General features: G+C 41.4%; 2 protein-coding genes across 4 annotated transcripts; both read left to right on the top strand.

Moving 5' to 3' along the window:
• The first annotated feature begins 968 nt into the window (after positions 1-968).
• LOC142898767 (tubulin alpha-1B chain-like) lies at positions 969-4,212 on the top strand. Of its 2 annotated transcripts, XM_076041962.1 has the most exons (5): positions 969-1,109; positions 2,392-2,596; positions 2,961-3,109; positions 3,207-3,878; positions 3,947-4,212. In XM_076041962.1, the coding sequence occupies exons 1-5, from the start codon at positions 1,107-1,109 to the stop codon at positions 4,205-4,207; spliced, it is 1,290 nt and encodes a 429-aa protein (XP_075898077.1). In that variant the 5' UTR covers positions 969-1,106; the 3' UTR covers positions 4,208-4,212. The 2 variants fall into 2 exon arrangements, with proteins under 2 accessions (XP_075898077.1, XP_075898078.1); XM_076041963.1 differs by lacking the exon at positions 969-1,109 and having other exon boundaries at positions 2,467-2,596; positions 2,966-3,109.
• Positions 4,213-8,309: 4,097 nt separating this feature from the next.
• On the top strand, positions 8,310-16,193 carry LOC142898827 (tubulin alpha-1C chain-like). Of its 2 annotated transcripts, none has more exons than XM_076042064.1 (5): positions 8,310-8,454; positions 13,983-14,190; positions 14,797-14,945; positions 15,058-15,726; positions 15,815-16,193. In XM_076042064.1, the coding sequence occupies exons 1-5, from the start codon at positions 8,452-8,454 to the stop codon at positions 16,073-16,075; spliced, it is 1,290 nt and encodes a 429-aa protein (XP_075898179.1). In that variant the 5' UTR covers positions 8,310-8,451; the 3' UTR covers positions 16,076-16,193. The 2 variants fall into 2 exon arrangements, with proteins under 2 accessions (XP_075898179.1, XP_075898178.1); XM_076042063.1 differs by lacking the exon at positions 8,310-8,454 and adding an exon at positions 13,202-13,381.
• The last annotated feature ends 902 nt before the right edge of the window (positions 16,194-17,095 follow it).

The raw sequence follows: 17,095 nt of genomic DNA, 5'->3' as shown, positions 1-17,095 counted from the left end.
AAATGCGCCCAAGGATGTATATGACTGGCAAAGAAGAACCTTCATACCCGAGACAATGTAGAGGCCGTAAACCTGTGCTTTTTCAGTGCCTGAGGCAAGGAGACTGGCTGGAGGTTTCCTTCAGTGGTGATGAGGTGACCCTCAAGGCTCTGGCAGGTCTGACACACAAACACAAGCATCGCCATGTTAAGCCATCGGTTCAAAAAATATTGCATGCATCCAAAAGATTTGGAATTAGATCACACTGTCCTGACAAACATTTTGAAATTTCACAAGGTGGTCTATTGCCTCTCCAACACTGATTTTTCTTTTGACCACTTCCTTTTAGCTGGTTGTGGAGATAGAAGATGGAGTAGGACTAGAGAGGCCATGTCACTCTCCCACTCTGCAGAAGTTATAAATAAAAGAATGTACTCAAGAATACCTGTATTCACATTTCTATCCTTGTTTACTTAGTTTAATTTCCATCCTAAGTTTACCTCTTTTCTTCCAGCTATTCAAGATCTTTTGAACCTAACTAGTCAACAGCAGACCAACTATTGCAATATTTCCATGGGATTAAATAGCACTGTTGTTAAAATGAAGTGCTTCACTGAGTTTCTCACTTAGTTGAAATGTATTATTATTATTATTATTATCATCATCATCATCATCATCATCATCATTATTATTATTATTATTATTATTATTATTATTATTATTATTATTATTATTATTATTATTATTCGCAAAGGCCACGAACACTGTGCAAAGCCCTGTGCCCAACATTATGGGGGCCAGACTGTTTAGCTAACGGTACACACTGAAACTTTTTTTTTTTTTAACGATAAAGACAAACTGCGAAATTATTCATATAGTCAGGTGGGATCTGGGAGGCAGTCCCATACATTTTTGTCAAAAGGGAATAAGGAAAAACACGAAAATACAGTGATGTCACCAATAACAGCGGAATACTCCCCAGCCCAGCGCGAGGGCTGCACTTGCGTATATAAGACAGCCTTATCTCGTCGTCATCCACCACATCACCATCTACCTCTTATCAGTCGATCCATCAGACCCCATCGAAGCTCGTCCGCATCCTTCTCTGTGACTACGACAAAAGAGAAATGGTAGATGCTGTTTTGTTTTGTTTTTTGTTTGTTTGTATTTAAATATTTGTTCGAAAGCTATGTTAAACGTTTCCATCTTTTATATATATATATATATATATATATATATATATATATATATATATATATATATATATATATATATATATATATACATATATATATATATATATATATATATATATATATATATATATATACATATATATATATATATATATATATATATATATATACATATATATATATATATATATATATATATATATATATATATATATATATATATATATATATACTGCCGTTAACGAACAGCGGATGGCCGCGACCGTTACCCAGCGGTTTCCGCGCGACGCTATCGGTGTGAACTGGTGGTAAAACATTGGTAAACACTGGTAAAACGCTGGTAAAACACAGTCACCGGTCAAAACTCCCGCGGACTGTGTTGTACCCAACCATCCTTCCTTCCTGAACTCAAGGTCACACGTACTGTTACCCCAAATCCACGCCAAAAACGCCCGCCCGCGCGGCGCGAGCACGTTTCAGAAGCGTCCCAGAAGTCTGAAAGCGGCTGCTTTGTGTATTTGGTCTGCTGTATTTCACTGAGAAACGTCGACTTAAGCGCTGTTCAGTCTGAACATATTTCCCTTTAAATCTGAAACAAAATTGAACTAAATGCGTACCTTAAATACCTGAATTGTGTTTATTTTTATTTATTTTTCTCTTTTACAAACGGTAATACTTGAGATACAGTTTAGACAGGCAAACTAGTTTTATTTTTAATCGTTGCATAAAACGAAGCATAAACAATTGAGAGTATTTTTGAAAGGTTTTATTGAGGGTGGGGGGCAAACTTCACAAAGTTGGTACTGCACGCACCGCAGACGCTTTTGGTAATTCGATGAAACGGCGAGGCAGCGGCCATCGATTCACAGAAACCTGATCAAGGAGAGAGAGAACGAAATGGTTGGTGGGGAAGGAATTTTAAAAACTTACATTCCGGTTTCTTCTCAGCATCTCTTATCTTGAGGCCATTTTTGAAGTAGAGGGATGAGCTTGTTCGATAGCAACCTCACAGTAGGCCCGGATAAGAAATTGATACATGCTTTTAACTAACGAAATAATAAAATACAACTAAAATTCCAGTGACAAATAAAAAGGAAAAGTTTAGGTATTTGTGTTGAGGATAATTCCATGCACAATCTAGTTAAATAATGTTTGTTTTTCTTTGTTTTTGTTCTGTTTTTTTGTTTGTTTGTTTGTTTGTTTGTTTGTTTTTCAGGAATACATCTCCATCCACGTGGGTCAGACTGGTGTCAGGATTGGCAATGCCTGCTGGGAGCTTTTCTGCCTGGAACATGGGATCCAGACGGACGGGACGCTGCTCCCTTCCGTGCAAGAAAATCCATCTGTCTGCTTCAATGAGACCAGTGCTGGACAGCGTGTCTCCAGATCTGTCTTGGTGGACTTGGAGTCCTCCTCCATTGGTATGTATGATTCCTGTATAAATGCATTTAGAGAACTTATTCAGCTCCTTCACACTGGAACCATGTCTCATCCTGGGTTCTGGCTGCAGACACAAATAGTTTACTTGAGTCTAGACTTAAGACCTTATTTTTCCACAACGCTTACTCATTGTCAGTTAAACTGCTATTGGCCGAGACTGCTGAGAGATATCTGTCTCTCCCATTAAAGGGATTGTCCCTCTGTGCAGGTATAGCTTCTATCACTTTTCCTCTCTACTTGTACTCTCAATTATTTGTTTATTTATTAATTCCAGTCAAGCGATTGAAAATGAGCAGGGTGAAGAAAACTAAAAATACCTGCTTCTTTCTTTTTTTATGCCCTTAGATCAGGTGCGCACTGGGACCTACCGGCAGATTTTTCAACCTGAGATGATGATTACGGGCAATCAGAATACTGGCAACATTTATGCCAGTGGATACAACCCCCAAGACAGACAAATCCTTGAGCGGGTTTTGGACAGAATCCGCAAACAGGTGGGTAACTATGTAGCATTAACAGAGTTTAAAAAAACAAAAAAACAAACGTTTAAAAATGCCCAATGAGATGACAAAAGTTTCTTTCTGCCCACAGACCGAGGGTTGCATATCTCTTCAGGGTTTCCTGGTGTTTCACAACTTAGGTGGTGGCACCGGCTCTGGTTTCACCTCCCTGCTGATGGAGCATCTTGCTGCAGAGTACAACAAACGCAAAATGCAGCTGTCAGTTCTCCCATCTCTCCATGAACATCAAGTGACTGCCCCCTACAACTCAATCCTGGCTACTCATGCCACCATGGAGCCCTCTGACGTTTTGTTCTTGTTTGAAAACGAGGCTGTCTTCAATATCTGCAGTACACACCTTGGAATACAGAGCCCTACTTTCAAAGACGTGAACAGGCTGATCAGTCGGATCATTTCCTCCATGACTGCCGCCCAACGTTTTGGTGGATCACCCCGACTAACTTTCAATGAAATAGTGAACAACTTGGTGCCATATCCCCGTTACCATTTTGCTGCAGCCTCCTACGCCCCTGCCATCTCTCCCCAGATGATTGGGTTTTTCCAGGATTCAGTGTATGACTTGGCAACCTCTTGCATTGACCCTAGAAGACAAGTCCTGAACACAAACCCATTGAGCAGCAGGTATTTGGCTTGCTTACTGCTGTATCAAGGCAATGTGGTTGACCAACATGTGGCAAACACATTTTCCACCCTGCGAGAGCGATACAACCTCCAGTTTGTGAACTGGGGCCCAATATTCAGTGTAAGTTGCATGTTGTAAAAATCACAGCTGGGGAGACACTTTCTCTAAAACAATTCTTTGTCTTACAGAAGGGCATCGCCAACATGCCATGGAAAGTGCCAAGTATCAACCCGGCATATACTGAAAGATCGTTGTGCATGCTGAGCAACACCACTGGTCTAAGGCATGTCTGGACTCAGCTTAGTCAGAGATTCGAGGCAATGTATCGTCGGCGTGCCTTTGTCAATTGGTATTTAAATGAGGGGATGCAAGAGGAAGACTTTGACAATGCCATCGAAAATATCAACAATCTCTGTCATGAGTATGAAAGTGAAGAACATCCTCGTTGAACGTCCGGTTAGAAAATCAATCAGAAAATATCAATTAATCATATCATATGAAAATCAGATCAAATATCACATCAATTGAAGCTTCGGCTTCAGCCTACTCCTTTTTTTTGTTTACAGAGTTGTTTAAAAAATGTGAATGTATCTGGTTGTGCAAATTTGTTTTGGAAGGTTTTTTGTTGTTGTTGCAGTTGTTTGTTGTGTTTTTTTTTTTTAATAAATAGATAATTTTCGCACGATATTGTTCTAAATTAACAATGTAAACGAAAATAAAATTCAATTCAATAATATTGTTTTTTACAAATTTGGTGTTGCTGATCTTTCCAAATAAGAACAAATGCTTGATAGATAATGAAAACTAAAATGCAAATTCAGTTATTAGGCCTATGGAATCAAAACTAAAGTATGTACACAATAACGGTGTACATAGATTAAAAGGTCCAGTCCTTCCTTAAGGACTCGAAAAATGGTGGTGCAAAATGGCAGCTAAATGGGAGCAAATATGAATGGGCAGTATGTTAAGCTTTTTATCGAGCAGAATTTTACACACCAGACCGTTAAGAGTATCCACTGTAAAAAAATAAATAAATAAATTTAAAAAAAAGGAAAATAAAAAAAAAAATCAATTTACACATATTAAACTTTCAAAACAGGTTAAAATTTTTCACCTATCTCAGACAGACTGGTTGGCATTTCCTTTGTAATGGATGCCAAGGTCAGATGCCATGGATGCTTCCTCTCAGAAACACAAAGCAATTTATCTGAAATAAACTGTCCCATTTCATCAAAATAAGTCAAACATTTTATTACAGCCTTGTGGGTAACAGTGTATTTGTCATGCAGCAGCCTTTTAGTCTTACATCATGTTTAATTAAACAGTGTATGTAGAAAACAATTTACATTAGAAATTACTTTAATATAGGGAAAAGATTAGTAGAGCTTGACATTTATGTGAACCAGACAGCTAGGCTTCAGGGATTTTTAAAGGCTATGTTAATTTTTTTGCATCTTAACTATGATCACAAGCCAATAGGAACAAGATCACTTATTGAACTGAAACACAGTATAAAGTAAGAATTGTGATGTAACCTGAGTTGTAGTTTACATAATTTAGTTAACATTATTTAGTGAAAAGAAAACTTAATGTTTTCACAACAGGGATGCGGCACATAGCAGCCACTGACCAGAGCAACACAAACTCCAGGGAGTGTTAACAAAAAGCTTAGTGGGGATCGAAGATGCCCGGCTGACAGAGGTCCGACGTCATGCAGTGCACGCTGAGAGGCTTCTGCAGGAGGCCAACGATGCAGAGGACAAGAAGATAAAGCGGGCCTCCCTCACCATGATGAAGCACCTCAGTGACACGGCGAGACGGCCCTACAGCAACAACGACAACCGACGAAGGGGGACTAGCGGAGACAGAGGCGAAAAGGGGGCATGCCACATCTGCGGCCGAATGGGTCACTGGGCCAGAGAATGTGCTGACAAAGGAAGACACCGCAGGCAGAACCATGCCCACCGCAGCCAAGGTAGTGATCGCGAGGGCCGGAAAAGAGGATCCAGAGGAGCTCATTCACAAACTAGGCATGACTATGTCATCTCAGCTCGCCGAGTCAGAAGCAGCTGAACACGCATTTACAGCTGTGAAAAAGGCCCTGCAGTCGCCGCCCACTTTAGGCATCCCCGACCCCATGAAAACGTTCGTTCAGGCTGTTGATGAGAGAGAAGGATGCATGACTTCTGTTCTTTTGCAGAAACACGGCACTGACCTCAGACCTGTTGGTTATTTTTCAGCTAAGCTCGATCCGGTTGCAGCAGGCCTGCCGAAGTGTCTGCGCGCCACAGCTGCCGCTGAAAAATCCCTGTCAGCATCCCGTGACATTGTGGGATATGCGCAGCTCACGTTGTTGGTACCACACGCCGTGTCCCTGATTTTAGCAGAGCAGCACACGTCACATTTGCCTGCCCCGACCTGACCTGACTGACGAACCCCTTGCTAATGCTGATTTTGTTTTCTACGCAGATGGTTCAGCGTTCCGGGACGACAAAAGCACCAACAGAGTCTCCGACTCGGAGGTCATCTGTTCTGACTCCCTTCCATGTCACCTCTCAGCACAAGGGGCAGAGCTGGTTGCACTAACTGAAGCGTGTAAATTTGCAGAGGGCAAGTCTGTCACAATCTACACAGACTCCCATTATGCGTTTGGTGTGGTTCATGACTTTGGGGCATTGTGGAAATGCAGGAACTTCCTCAAGTCAGACGGGAAGCCGGTGTTGAATCATGTGCTTATTGCTAACCTCTTGCAGGCCATACTTTTGCCCTCCCAAATAGCAGTATGTAAATGTTCTGCTCACACTAACCTTCGTGACCCTGTCTCCGAGGGCAACGCCAGAGCTGACACGGCAGCGAAGTCAGCTGCAAGGCAGCCTGCACCCTCGTCAGCCGCAGCACCGACGATGACAGCCTCAGTTGAGGAGGCTGATGCATAGCTGGCTGAGATGCAGTCCTTCGCCACAGCAAAGGAGAAGGCCGCTTGGCGCTCCGCCGGTGCACGCTGGGACCGCGTTTCTAACATTTGGGTAGGACCAAACGGTAACCCGTGTCTGCCAAAGCATTTATTCCCACATTTCGCTAAATTGACACACTAGAGGGTTTTCAGTCGTGGCATAGAAGCATTGTGAAGCGTGTTTAATCTGCCTCTCACAAAATGCAGGAAGACTAGTCAAGATGGCAGCAAAAACAGCACACCCGGCTCCAACCAGACCATTTGAACACGTCATGGTGGACTTTATCGAGTTGACACCGTCAGCAGGGAAAAAGTATTGTCTGGTCATGGTTCAAAGCGTTCCCACACAATCAGCTAACGACGTGGCCAAGGCCTTGCTGACTGAGATAATTCCCAGATGGGGAATTCCAAACAAAATATCCAGCAACAATGGGACACATTTCGCTAACGAGGCACTTAATCAAATCGGCAAACTGTTTGGCATTGACCTCAGAAAACATTGTGCTTATCACCCTGCCAGTGGTGGGGCGATTGAGCGTGAGAATGGTACGCTGAAAAGCAAGTTAGCTAAGTGTTGTGCCGACACTGGCCTGCCATGGCCAAAAGCTCTTCCCATTGTCCTGATGTACATGAGAATGAGGAGACGCACACGCGCTAATCTCAGTCCTTTTGAAGTTTTGTTTGCAGCTCCTCCCCAGATTGGGATGACTACAGGAGGAAAGGCACTCCCCTCCACGGCCTTGTGTGAAAAGACTTCTTACTCTTTTGCAAATCTTTAAAATTAGTTAAGGATAGAAAAGCCCTTCGTTTATTTACTTTATTAGAATTATTTGACTTGATATAGAAAGTCCCCTCAAAACTATAATCTCTGTTCGTTGTGCCTTGTTTGTTTGTAATTGTTCAGTAAAAAAAAAAAAAAAAGAATAAAAAGCGTGTGCAAGCTATGTCCGGGGGCGCAGATTATTATTGCTATTATTATTTATAAAATTTCGAAACAACATCGTCAGTTTTTCCGTAAAATACTTTAATTTCCACGCTTGTACGGTTCGTGAGCGCGCACGTCTGTCTCCACACTGACAACTGCGCATGCTCTATTATTGCTCTATTATCCCATCAATACGGAAGTCAAAAACTTTTTTGGAGCCATGCACTGGGTGAGCAACTCCTTTGAAATGAATGGGATGCCATCGTGGACTCTGGGGGCTTGATGCAGAGTGACGCTGCCAGATGGCAGCCATCTTACTTCAAACAGCTGGGTCAATCATAACAGTAACGTCTATGGTGCACATACTGTCACATGAAAATCAAAGAGTGCCTGGACCCAGTAGCCGATTCAGATTAGGTCCAATTTTATTTACAAAATACAAAAAATGAAACTGACCCTCATGAGTAAGTCAAGTAAGTCAACTTACTTTACTATATTATTTTAAAGTATAATTTGTTTAGTTAATTAAAATAACAATGCACCTCTCTCAGGCCGAGTCTATATATACATATATGGCAATTCCGATAGAACAAACTACATATGTCGTTGCTCTACCGGAAGGCGGGGCCTGGCAAAGAAAGAAATTCCGTCCTTTCAAACTAATCGTTCGAGAACGATACAACACCAGCCGGCGGCACTATAAAAAGCGACTTTATCGCAACTGATCAGAGGTAACGTCGACATCTGGTCAGTCGATCAACAAAAGACCCCTCGAAGCTTCTCAGCGTTTTCTTGACGTGACGACAGAAACAAAAATGGTAAACTGTTTTTAACAGTCGTTCAAAGTTTCCATTTTACTTCCTTTTATCAGGATCATGAGACACATTTCAAATGATACACGATTTTTGTATTTTTATGTTTCAAATGATTTATGGTGATTTGTTTTACTGGTGTTGAGCCCGACGAGAGGGCTCGAACGTGCTTCGAATATTATTATTATTATTATTATTATTATTATTATTATTATTATTATTATGATTATTATGATTATTACCTAACTCGTCAAATTTTGAGCCCTTTTCCCTTATTCAATTTTGACGAAATTCGCCAAGTAGGTCAGGAACGGTGTTGTGCCACCTGCGGGCAAAAAAAACATTACCTAAACTAGAAGAATTTCACGGGGTACGAACGTCGTCGAGACGTGGGAACAAAACTCAGGCGTGTGATCCTCACCTGCATTTCAATCTCTCAGGCCGAGTCTCTGTCTTCAACAAAAAAAGGCACAATTTGAGCTTGTTTGCAGGTCGATGCAAAATGATGCCAAAAAAAAAAAGTCACAAGCTCTGACTTTTGGTCCACGACAAACCAAAAGGGAACTATTTCCACTTTAAAAAAAAAAAAAAAAAAACACATTGAAGTCTATCCTTGTTTTGTTTTGTTTTTTTCTTTTAAACTCCTTTAATGTTGAGTTCCACAAATGGGTGACGTATTAACGTTAAAGAATTAATGAACATCCCGCCAAAGTAATGGCTAGCAGGGTTTTTGAATACTCAGTAGATGACAGGAAACCCTTTAATGAACTAAAGTCTCTTGAGGGTCATTTCACGAATGAAACATTATTTTTTGCACCGGCTGTGCTCGCAGGCTGTGTTCCGCGCTTTTCTAATAGTAACGAGAGTAAGTGTATATCCATTTAAACTGATTTCTTTTCAGCCTGTTAAAAATATTTCGCAATTTGTCAATAAACAAACACAACAAATACAATGCATACAATGTAGACACTACACGTCTCTATATTCGCATTAGTTGATACGTTCAGCCCAACAAGATACAAATGTAGGGATAATGTCGAAGATCGAATAGGCTCGACAGGCTCATCCGCAAAAAATGTGTGGGTGAAGCTGGATAACTCAAGAGATAGGATAGACGGAATCTTCAGAAACCCTGGACAAGGTATACCCAGGTATACAGTATATGTATCTTTGTTAACTTATAGAGATGGAAACAAACAACTGAGTTTAGTTATGAATGATTTTTTTTTTTAATTATTATTCATAACAGGTACAAAGTGTGTACACATCAAAAATCCCTTTGAGAGAATTACATTCAAGTTACCAAAGTTTGAGTTTGAGTTGTGTTTTTTTTTTTTTTTTTTTTTTTTAGTCCTTTTCATCCTGCTTTGTCTCCATCACTAGACAGTGAGACCCTGAAGAAATCATGCATTTTATTTGGTTAGAAATAATAAAGTCAGAAAATAAAAAAATAAAAAATAATAAAAAAAAACACATGGGTATCACATGCAATTATATCACCCTCTAATTATGGTACAGCAACACCAATCTGTTTGGTCTGCACACGTGTATGAAATGAATCTTGCTGTAGACTGAACCGTGTAATACGTGACGCCGGACACGGATTGTATGTTGTGTGGCAGTCTGCTACACACAGCCTGTGTGGACGCTATGCTACTGCTCGAGCTAAAAGCTAACGCTAAACGTCTAACCTCCACTCAAAAAAAAAAAAAAAAAAAAAAAAAAAAAAGCCTCGACGCTTGTATTTTGTGACGCAACTTTTATTTAATAGGCGACCGAGTTGCTCGCACAGACACACACAGAGAGTGTGTCAGTTAAGAGTTAGTCTTGCTTGGGGCTGCAGTCACGTTTGTTTTTCCACATGTACCAGCGCAGGCTAATGCTTCTCGTACAAATCAATTCATTATGCTAATTACGGTACGGCTATCAGGCTAACTGTAGGTACACCTTACTTATCAACTTCATTTAAACATGTGTTCATCATTCAACGCTGCACAGAGCGGCTGTTCACTTACCCTTGTTCTCGCCTTTGACGCAAGACGGAGCTGAAATGCATCCAGACGTGAATCCTCAACCAGTCGTCAATGAATGTCAACTTGGACAAACTGATTGGCAGCTGATTAACAAACTTTAGCAGCTCTGGTGGGGGTGGCCAGTCATATTCCACCCAGGTGGCTCTTAAAGCTCTAAAGAAACGGAGTGAGGGGGGGTTAAACAGAGCTGCGAAACATATAGTTATTAATAATCTCTCATTTAAATATATAGAAAATTACATTCTGAATATATTTAGCGTCATACTTATAATATTGCCAATAAACAACTGCAGGTACCAGAATGTTTCTATACTTAACAACTGAAAGGTCGTTACACACCGGGAGCAAATTGACTAGATGAATAATATTGCATATTCGGCTTGCTTCTGAACTGAATCCTTTTGACAGTGTTGATTCTACTTTTCTTTTTTTTTTTCTCAGCCTGAATACATCTCCATCCACACGGGACATGCTGGATCCATGATTGGCAATGCCTGCTGGGAGCTTTGCTGCCTTGAACATGGGATCCAGGCTGACGGGACACTGCTCTATTCCTTGCCAGGAGATAAATCTGTGTCCTTTATTGAGTCTGCAAATGGACAGCACATTGCCAGAGCTGTCTTTGTTGGCGCGATACCCAAAGCCACAAGTATATGAATCCTATGGGCGTAGTATTAATTAATAACTGCTCCGTAGAATAAATATCTAACATTGTGAACCACAACTGATAAAAGGTTGTTTTTTTTACGCCCTTAGATGCGGTACACACCTCAACCTACCACCAGCTTTTCCATCCTGAGATGATTATCGAGTACGATAATAATGTTGGGTGCATTTTTTCTGGACACTGTGGCCACGACACTAAAGTCATTGAGAAGGTTTTGGACAGAATCCGCAAACAGGTGAGTAAATAGGTATTGCATGCATGTGCAGTATGTATTAGGAGGAGAGTAAAAATATACTTCAGAATGCCAAACGAGATGACAAAAGTTTCCTCCTGTCCACAGGCTGAAAACTGCGACTCCCTTCAGGGTTTCCTGGTGTTCAACAGCCTAGGTGGTGGCAGCAGCTCTGGTTTCACCTCTCTGCTGATGGAGCATCTTGCTGCCGACTACCACAGCACACCCAAGGTGCACTTCTCAATTCTCCCGGCTGAAATTGATTCCATTGTGTTTAGCTCCTACAACGCTATTCTGGCCACTCATGCCACCATGGAGCTCTCTGACCTTGTCTTCCTGTTCGATAACGAGACCCTTCACAAACTCTGCCAGAGGAATATGGAGCGTCCCCATTTCAACGACCTGAACAGGCTGATAAGTCGGATCGTTTCCTCCATTACTGGCTCCCTTCGTTTTGGTGGTTTCCCCACGGTTTCTCTGACAGACCTGGTGACCAACTTGGTGCCATCTCCCCGTTTTCACTTCTCTATGGCCTCCTACGCGCCTGCTGTCGATCCTCAGATGGCTAGGCCTTTCCCGTTCTCAGTGGATCAGATCACACGCTCGTGCTTTGAGCCAGGCAATCAGATGCTGAACGTTAACCCATTCAATGGCAGATACCTGTCTTGCTGCCTGCTGTACGGAGGGAATGTGATGCTCAAAGATGTGGACGCTACCATTGCCACCATCAAAGCCCAACGCACCGCCCAGATTGGGAGCTGGTCCCCAGTATTGAATGTAAGAAAGCTTATCTTGGTAAGAATCCCTGTTTGGGAAACATGACCATTTATTTATTTATTTATTTGTTTGTTTTACAGGTTAGCATCAACAACATGCCATTGGTAGTGAGAGGTGGAAACCCAGCATATACTGAAAGGGCATTGTGCCTGCTGAGCAACAACACTGCTGTGAAGGAGGCCTGGAATCGCCTTAGTGATTCATTCGAGGCACTGTATAGTCGGCGTGCCTTTTTTCATTGGTATCAACGTCTCGGTATGCAAGAGCAAGACTTTGACAATGCCATTGACAATATAAAGGATCTGTGTCAAGAATATGAAAAAGCTGAATTCAACATCTGAACATATACACACAATATTGTAGAGTATCTCAATCAAGACTTGTACATTTGAGTTCTGTGAATGGGAACTTGTTCTGATGTGTGTTCTGAGCAACAATAAATTCACACATAACAATTCACGCATACTTATATGCCTTTTTTCGGAAAGCACCACCTACTGATTAAACACAAAACAATGTATGGATCATTCCAGAATTGGAGGACATTTTACGTCCCATCAAATTTTAAATAATCCACATACATGTGCGTGTGTGCGTGTGTGCGTGTGTGTGTGTGTGTGTGTTGAAGGTAATATTACATTTAATCTAGACGCTTATGCCTAATTATATACTCACTGATATAAATATGCATAATAATCTAATCTTTGATATGAATATGTTAAACAAGTCAATGTATTCTTAAAGATGGGCAATCTATGCTTAACATATTCTATAAGATTCTGTGCAGAGTAACATGACACCAACTCTATGGATAAACTACATCGCGAAACGAAGGCCCAAAATATCTGTTCCTACCCATTCATAGCCCTCCCAAAATATGATCTCTTGCAAAAATATACAAAACAACGTAAACTCGCATGCTCTATATTCTAAACATAGTATCTATCTATCTATCTATCTATCTATCTATCTATCTATCTATCTATCTATCGTTGCTCCGCCGGGAGGCGGGGCCTCCATATTGGGTCCGGGGCTCGGGGGCAAAGAAAGAAATTCTGTCCTTTCAACTAATCGTTTGTGAACGATACAACACCAGCCGGCGGCACTATAAAAAGCGACTTTATCTCAACTGATCAGAAGTAACATCGACATCTGGTCAGTTGATCAACAAGACCCGTGGAGGCTCCGTAAGCATCTCCTTGACGTGACGACAAAAGAAAAATGGTAAACTGTTTTTAACAGTCGTTCTAAATGTCCATTTTACTTCCTTTGATCAGGATCATGGTAAAGATGAAGTTTCAGAGAATGCAGAGACACAGATCAGATTTATACCCGATATTTGTATTTTTATGTTTCAACTGGGTTAGATTTTATTGTGGCTGAGAGACGACAACGACAATACTACAACAACAACTACTACTACTACTACTACTACTAATAATAATAATAATAATAATAATAATAATAATAATAATAATAATAATAATAATAATAATAATTAGATTATTATTACGAAATTTGCCAAGCAGGTCAGGAACGGTGAAAATTGTTTTCTGACGCCAAGATTGAAGCTCGAAATGCTCAACCTTCCACCTACAGGCAATTAGCGCCCATTTTTCGTTTTTTAATATTCGCCTCTGAACGAAAAATCCAATGACCAAAACATACACTGCACGTTCAGCCCAATAACATAAAAATGTCTTGACTCGGCTTAGAGTGGGTTAAAATTTGGTTCCTTGTTGGAGAGTCGTGAACTTCATATATGTGTATATATATATATATATATATATTGTTTGTTTGTTTGTTGTTTGTTTGTTGTTCTCAGCCTGAATACATCTCCATCCACGTGGGACATGCTGGATCCATGATTGGCAATGCCTGCTGGGAGCTTTGCTGCCTTGAACATGGGATCCAGGCTGACGGGACGCTGCTCTATTCCATGCCAGGAGATAAATCTGTGTCCTTTATTGAGTCTGCAAATGGACAGCACACTGCCAGAGCTGTCTTCGTGGGCCCAAAGTCCTATGTCGCAGGTATATGACTCCTGTGGGCGTAGTATTAATAATTTCTCCATAGAATAAATATCTAATATTCTGAACCTGTCACATAGCGATTCAGGAACCAGAAGCGGATCGGCAATGAAAATGTTTTTATTAATATAGATAGATTATAGATAAATCCGGCAGGCAGAGGAGTACTCCAGAAACAGGCGAGGGTCGGACACGGGCGGGCTGGTGGGTCAGGGCAGAATAATCCGAATCGGCAGGCAAGCTTCTGTGGTCAAAGAACAGGCAAAGGTCAGTACAGGCAGGGTTGGAGCACACGAGGAAAAACCCGGAAATAGACTTCTCGACAGGTCAGGAACAGACATGGCCTAGAGCTGACGATCAGACGAGGAGGCACTGTCTGGGTCAGGTTTATATAGATGGGCTGGTTGAGGTAGACGAGAAACAGGTGAGTCAGAGAACTGGTGGGAAAGTTTCTCAACAGGAAGTTGACCGAATAAGGGTAGGACACGGTGAAGTAAAACCAAGAGCAGTTGCAATCCCTGACAGGTAGAGGGAGACAAAGACGTCAGTTCAGGGGAAGACCTGACAGAACCACATTGGATGAAAGTTGTTTTTTTTGTATGTCCTTAGATAAGGTACGCACCTCAACCTACCACCAGCTTTTCCATCCTGAGATGATCATCAAGGGCAGTGAGGATAATGGCAAGACTTATGCGATGGGACGCTACGGTCAAAACAGTAAAGTCATTGAGAAGGTTTTGGAAAGGATTCGCATTCAGGTGAGTAAATAGGTATTGCATGCATGCATGTACAGTATGTATTAGGAGGGTAAAAAAAAAAAAATTCTCCAGAATGCCAAATGAGATGACAAAAGTTTCCTCCTGTCCACAGGCTGAAAACTGCAACTCCCTTCAGGGTTTCCTGGTGTTCAACAGCCTAGGTGGTGGCAGCAGCTCTGGTTTCACCTCTCTGCTGATGGAGCATCTTACTGCCGACTACCACAGCACACCCAAGGTGCACTTCTCAATTCTCCCAACTGAGGATTATCTCAACATGCATAACCCCTACAACGCTATTCTGGCCACTCATGCCACCATGGAGCTCTCTGACCTTGTCTTCCTGTTTGATAACGAGGCCCTTAACAAACTCTGCCAGAGGAATATGAAGCTTACCCTTGATGGCGACCTGAACAGGCTGATAAGTCGGATCGTTTCCTCCATTACTGGCTCCCTCCGTTTTGGTGGTTTCCCCACGGTTTCTCTGACAGACCTGGTGACCAACTTGGTGCCATCTCCCCGTTTTCACTTCTCTATGGCCTCCTACGCGCCTGCTGTCGATCCTCAGATGGCTAGGCCTTTCCCGTTCTCAGTGGATCAGATCACACGCTCGTGCTTTGAGCCAGGCAATCAGATGCTGAACGTTAACCCATTCAATGGCAGATACCTGTCTTGCTGCCTGCTGTACGGAGGGAATGTGATGCTCAAAGATGTGGACGCTACCATTGCCACCATCAAAGCCCAACGCACCGCCCAGATTGGGAGCTGGTCCCCAGTATTGAATGTAAGAAAGCTTATCTTGGTAAGAATCCCTGTTTGGGAAACATGACCATTTATTTATTTATTTATTTGTTTGTTTGTTTGTTTTACAGGTTAGCATCAACAACATGTCATTGGTAGTGAGAGGTGGAAACCCAGCATATACTGAAAGGGCATTGTGCCTGCTGAGCAACAACACTGCTGTGAAGGATGCCTGGAATCGCCTTAGTGATTCATTCGAGGCACTGTATAGTCGGCGTGCCTTTTTTCATTGGTATCAACGTCTCGGTATGCAAGAGCAAGACTTTGACAATGCCATTGACAATATAAAGGATCTGTGTCAAGAATATGAAAAAGCTGAATTCAACATCTGAACATATACACACAATATTGTAGAGTATCTCAATCAAGACTTGTACATTTGAGTTCTGTGAATGGGAACTTGTTCTGATGTGTGTTCTGAGCAACAATAAATTCACACATAACAATTCACGCATACTTATATGCCTTTTTTTCGGAATGCACCACCTACTGATTAAACACAAAACAATGTATGGATCATTCCAGAATTGGAGGACATTTTACGTCCCATCAAATTTTAAATAATCCACATACAAAATACTGAAACATGCAGTTTCTGAGTAAATTTACTTGTCCTGAGACCAAATCTGAAAAACAAAAACAAAAAAAACTAAGGAAAGAATGCTTGAAAATAGATTTTAAAATACCAAATAAGTCTGGAGCACCCCCTAAAATGCCATTTTCTCTTGTCCCACACTCCTACTAACCAAATTCAGTCTCAAATAAAACAGTTAAAATTATTATTATTATTATTTTTATTTTATTTTTTTGCGGTATTTGTTCTCCTGTAACTGTGGGAACATTTGTTTTAAATAACATATTTCAAATAATTATTATTCATGAAAAGTGTGTCCCACGACATGCATGCAACCCTGTTACCATAACCTTTTTAGCATGGTAGCAGAAGAAAAAAGTTAGCTCGACAGCTAGCTCCTACTCCTGAGAGAAAGCTAACGTTAGTACGGATTTGCAACCCTGTTACCTGCAACCCCCTTGGTGTGATTAGACATATTTCTCTGATTGGACAAGGGTGCTTAGAGCCGTACCTTGGTACCTTAAGGTAAAGGATGCTCTGATGCTGATCGTCAGGAAGAGAAAGAAGCTGTCCTCGGATCACGTCACCACCCGCTCAAGGAACCAGGAGGTGAGTGTTGAACTTGACACTTTCAGGACCACACTTGGTGGACAGCTCCTCACAGTGGCAGGCCGAAAGGTTGGTTATCTCCTACATCCAGAGACAAATCATTCTCAGCTGAAATGACAGCTCTAGAAACATGTCCATTCAGTCCCAAAATACAGCAAAAATCTGTAAA

This window comes from Nelusetta ayraudi, unplaced genomic scaffold (assembly GCF_046127955.1).
Source record: "Nelusetta ayraudi isolate G7.1 ecotype Tasmania unplaced genomic scaffold, CSIRO-AGI_Nayr_v1 ptg000070l, whole genome shotgun sequence".
Classification (NCBI taxonomy): domain Eukaryota; kingdom Metazoa; phylum Chordata; class Actinopteri; order Tetraodontiformes; family Monacanthidae; genus Nelusetta; species Nelusetta ayraudi.
This window is presented reverse-complemented; position numbering and strand designations above follow the sequence as displayed.

What these genes read in the sequence shown, in the direction of transcription:
- LOC142898767 (XM_076041962.1), top strand. An exon ending in CTTGGAGTCCTCCTCCATTG is followed by an intron (nt 2,597 to 2,960) that starts GTATGTATGATT and finishes TTATGCCCTTAG; the next exon opens with ATCAGGTGCGCACTGGGACC. An exon ending in TGGACAGAATCCGCAAACAG is followed by an intron (nt 3,110 to 3,206) that starts GTGGGTAACTAT and finishes TTCTGCCCACAG; the next exon opens with ACCGAGGGTTGCATATCTCT.
- LOC142898827 (XM_076042064.1), top strand. An exon ending in TGGAAAGGATTCGCATTCAG is followed by an intron (nt 14,946 to 15,057) that starts GTGAGTAAATAG and finishes TCCTGTCCACAG; the next exon opens with GCTGAAAACTGCAACTCCCT. An exon ending in GCTGGTCCCCAGTATTGAAT is followed by an intron (nt 15,727 to 15,814) that starts GTAAGAAAGCTT and finishes TTTGTTTTACAG; the next exon opens with GTTAGCATCAACAACATGTC.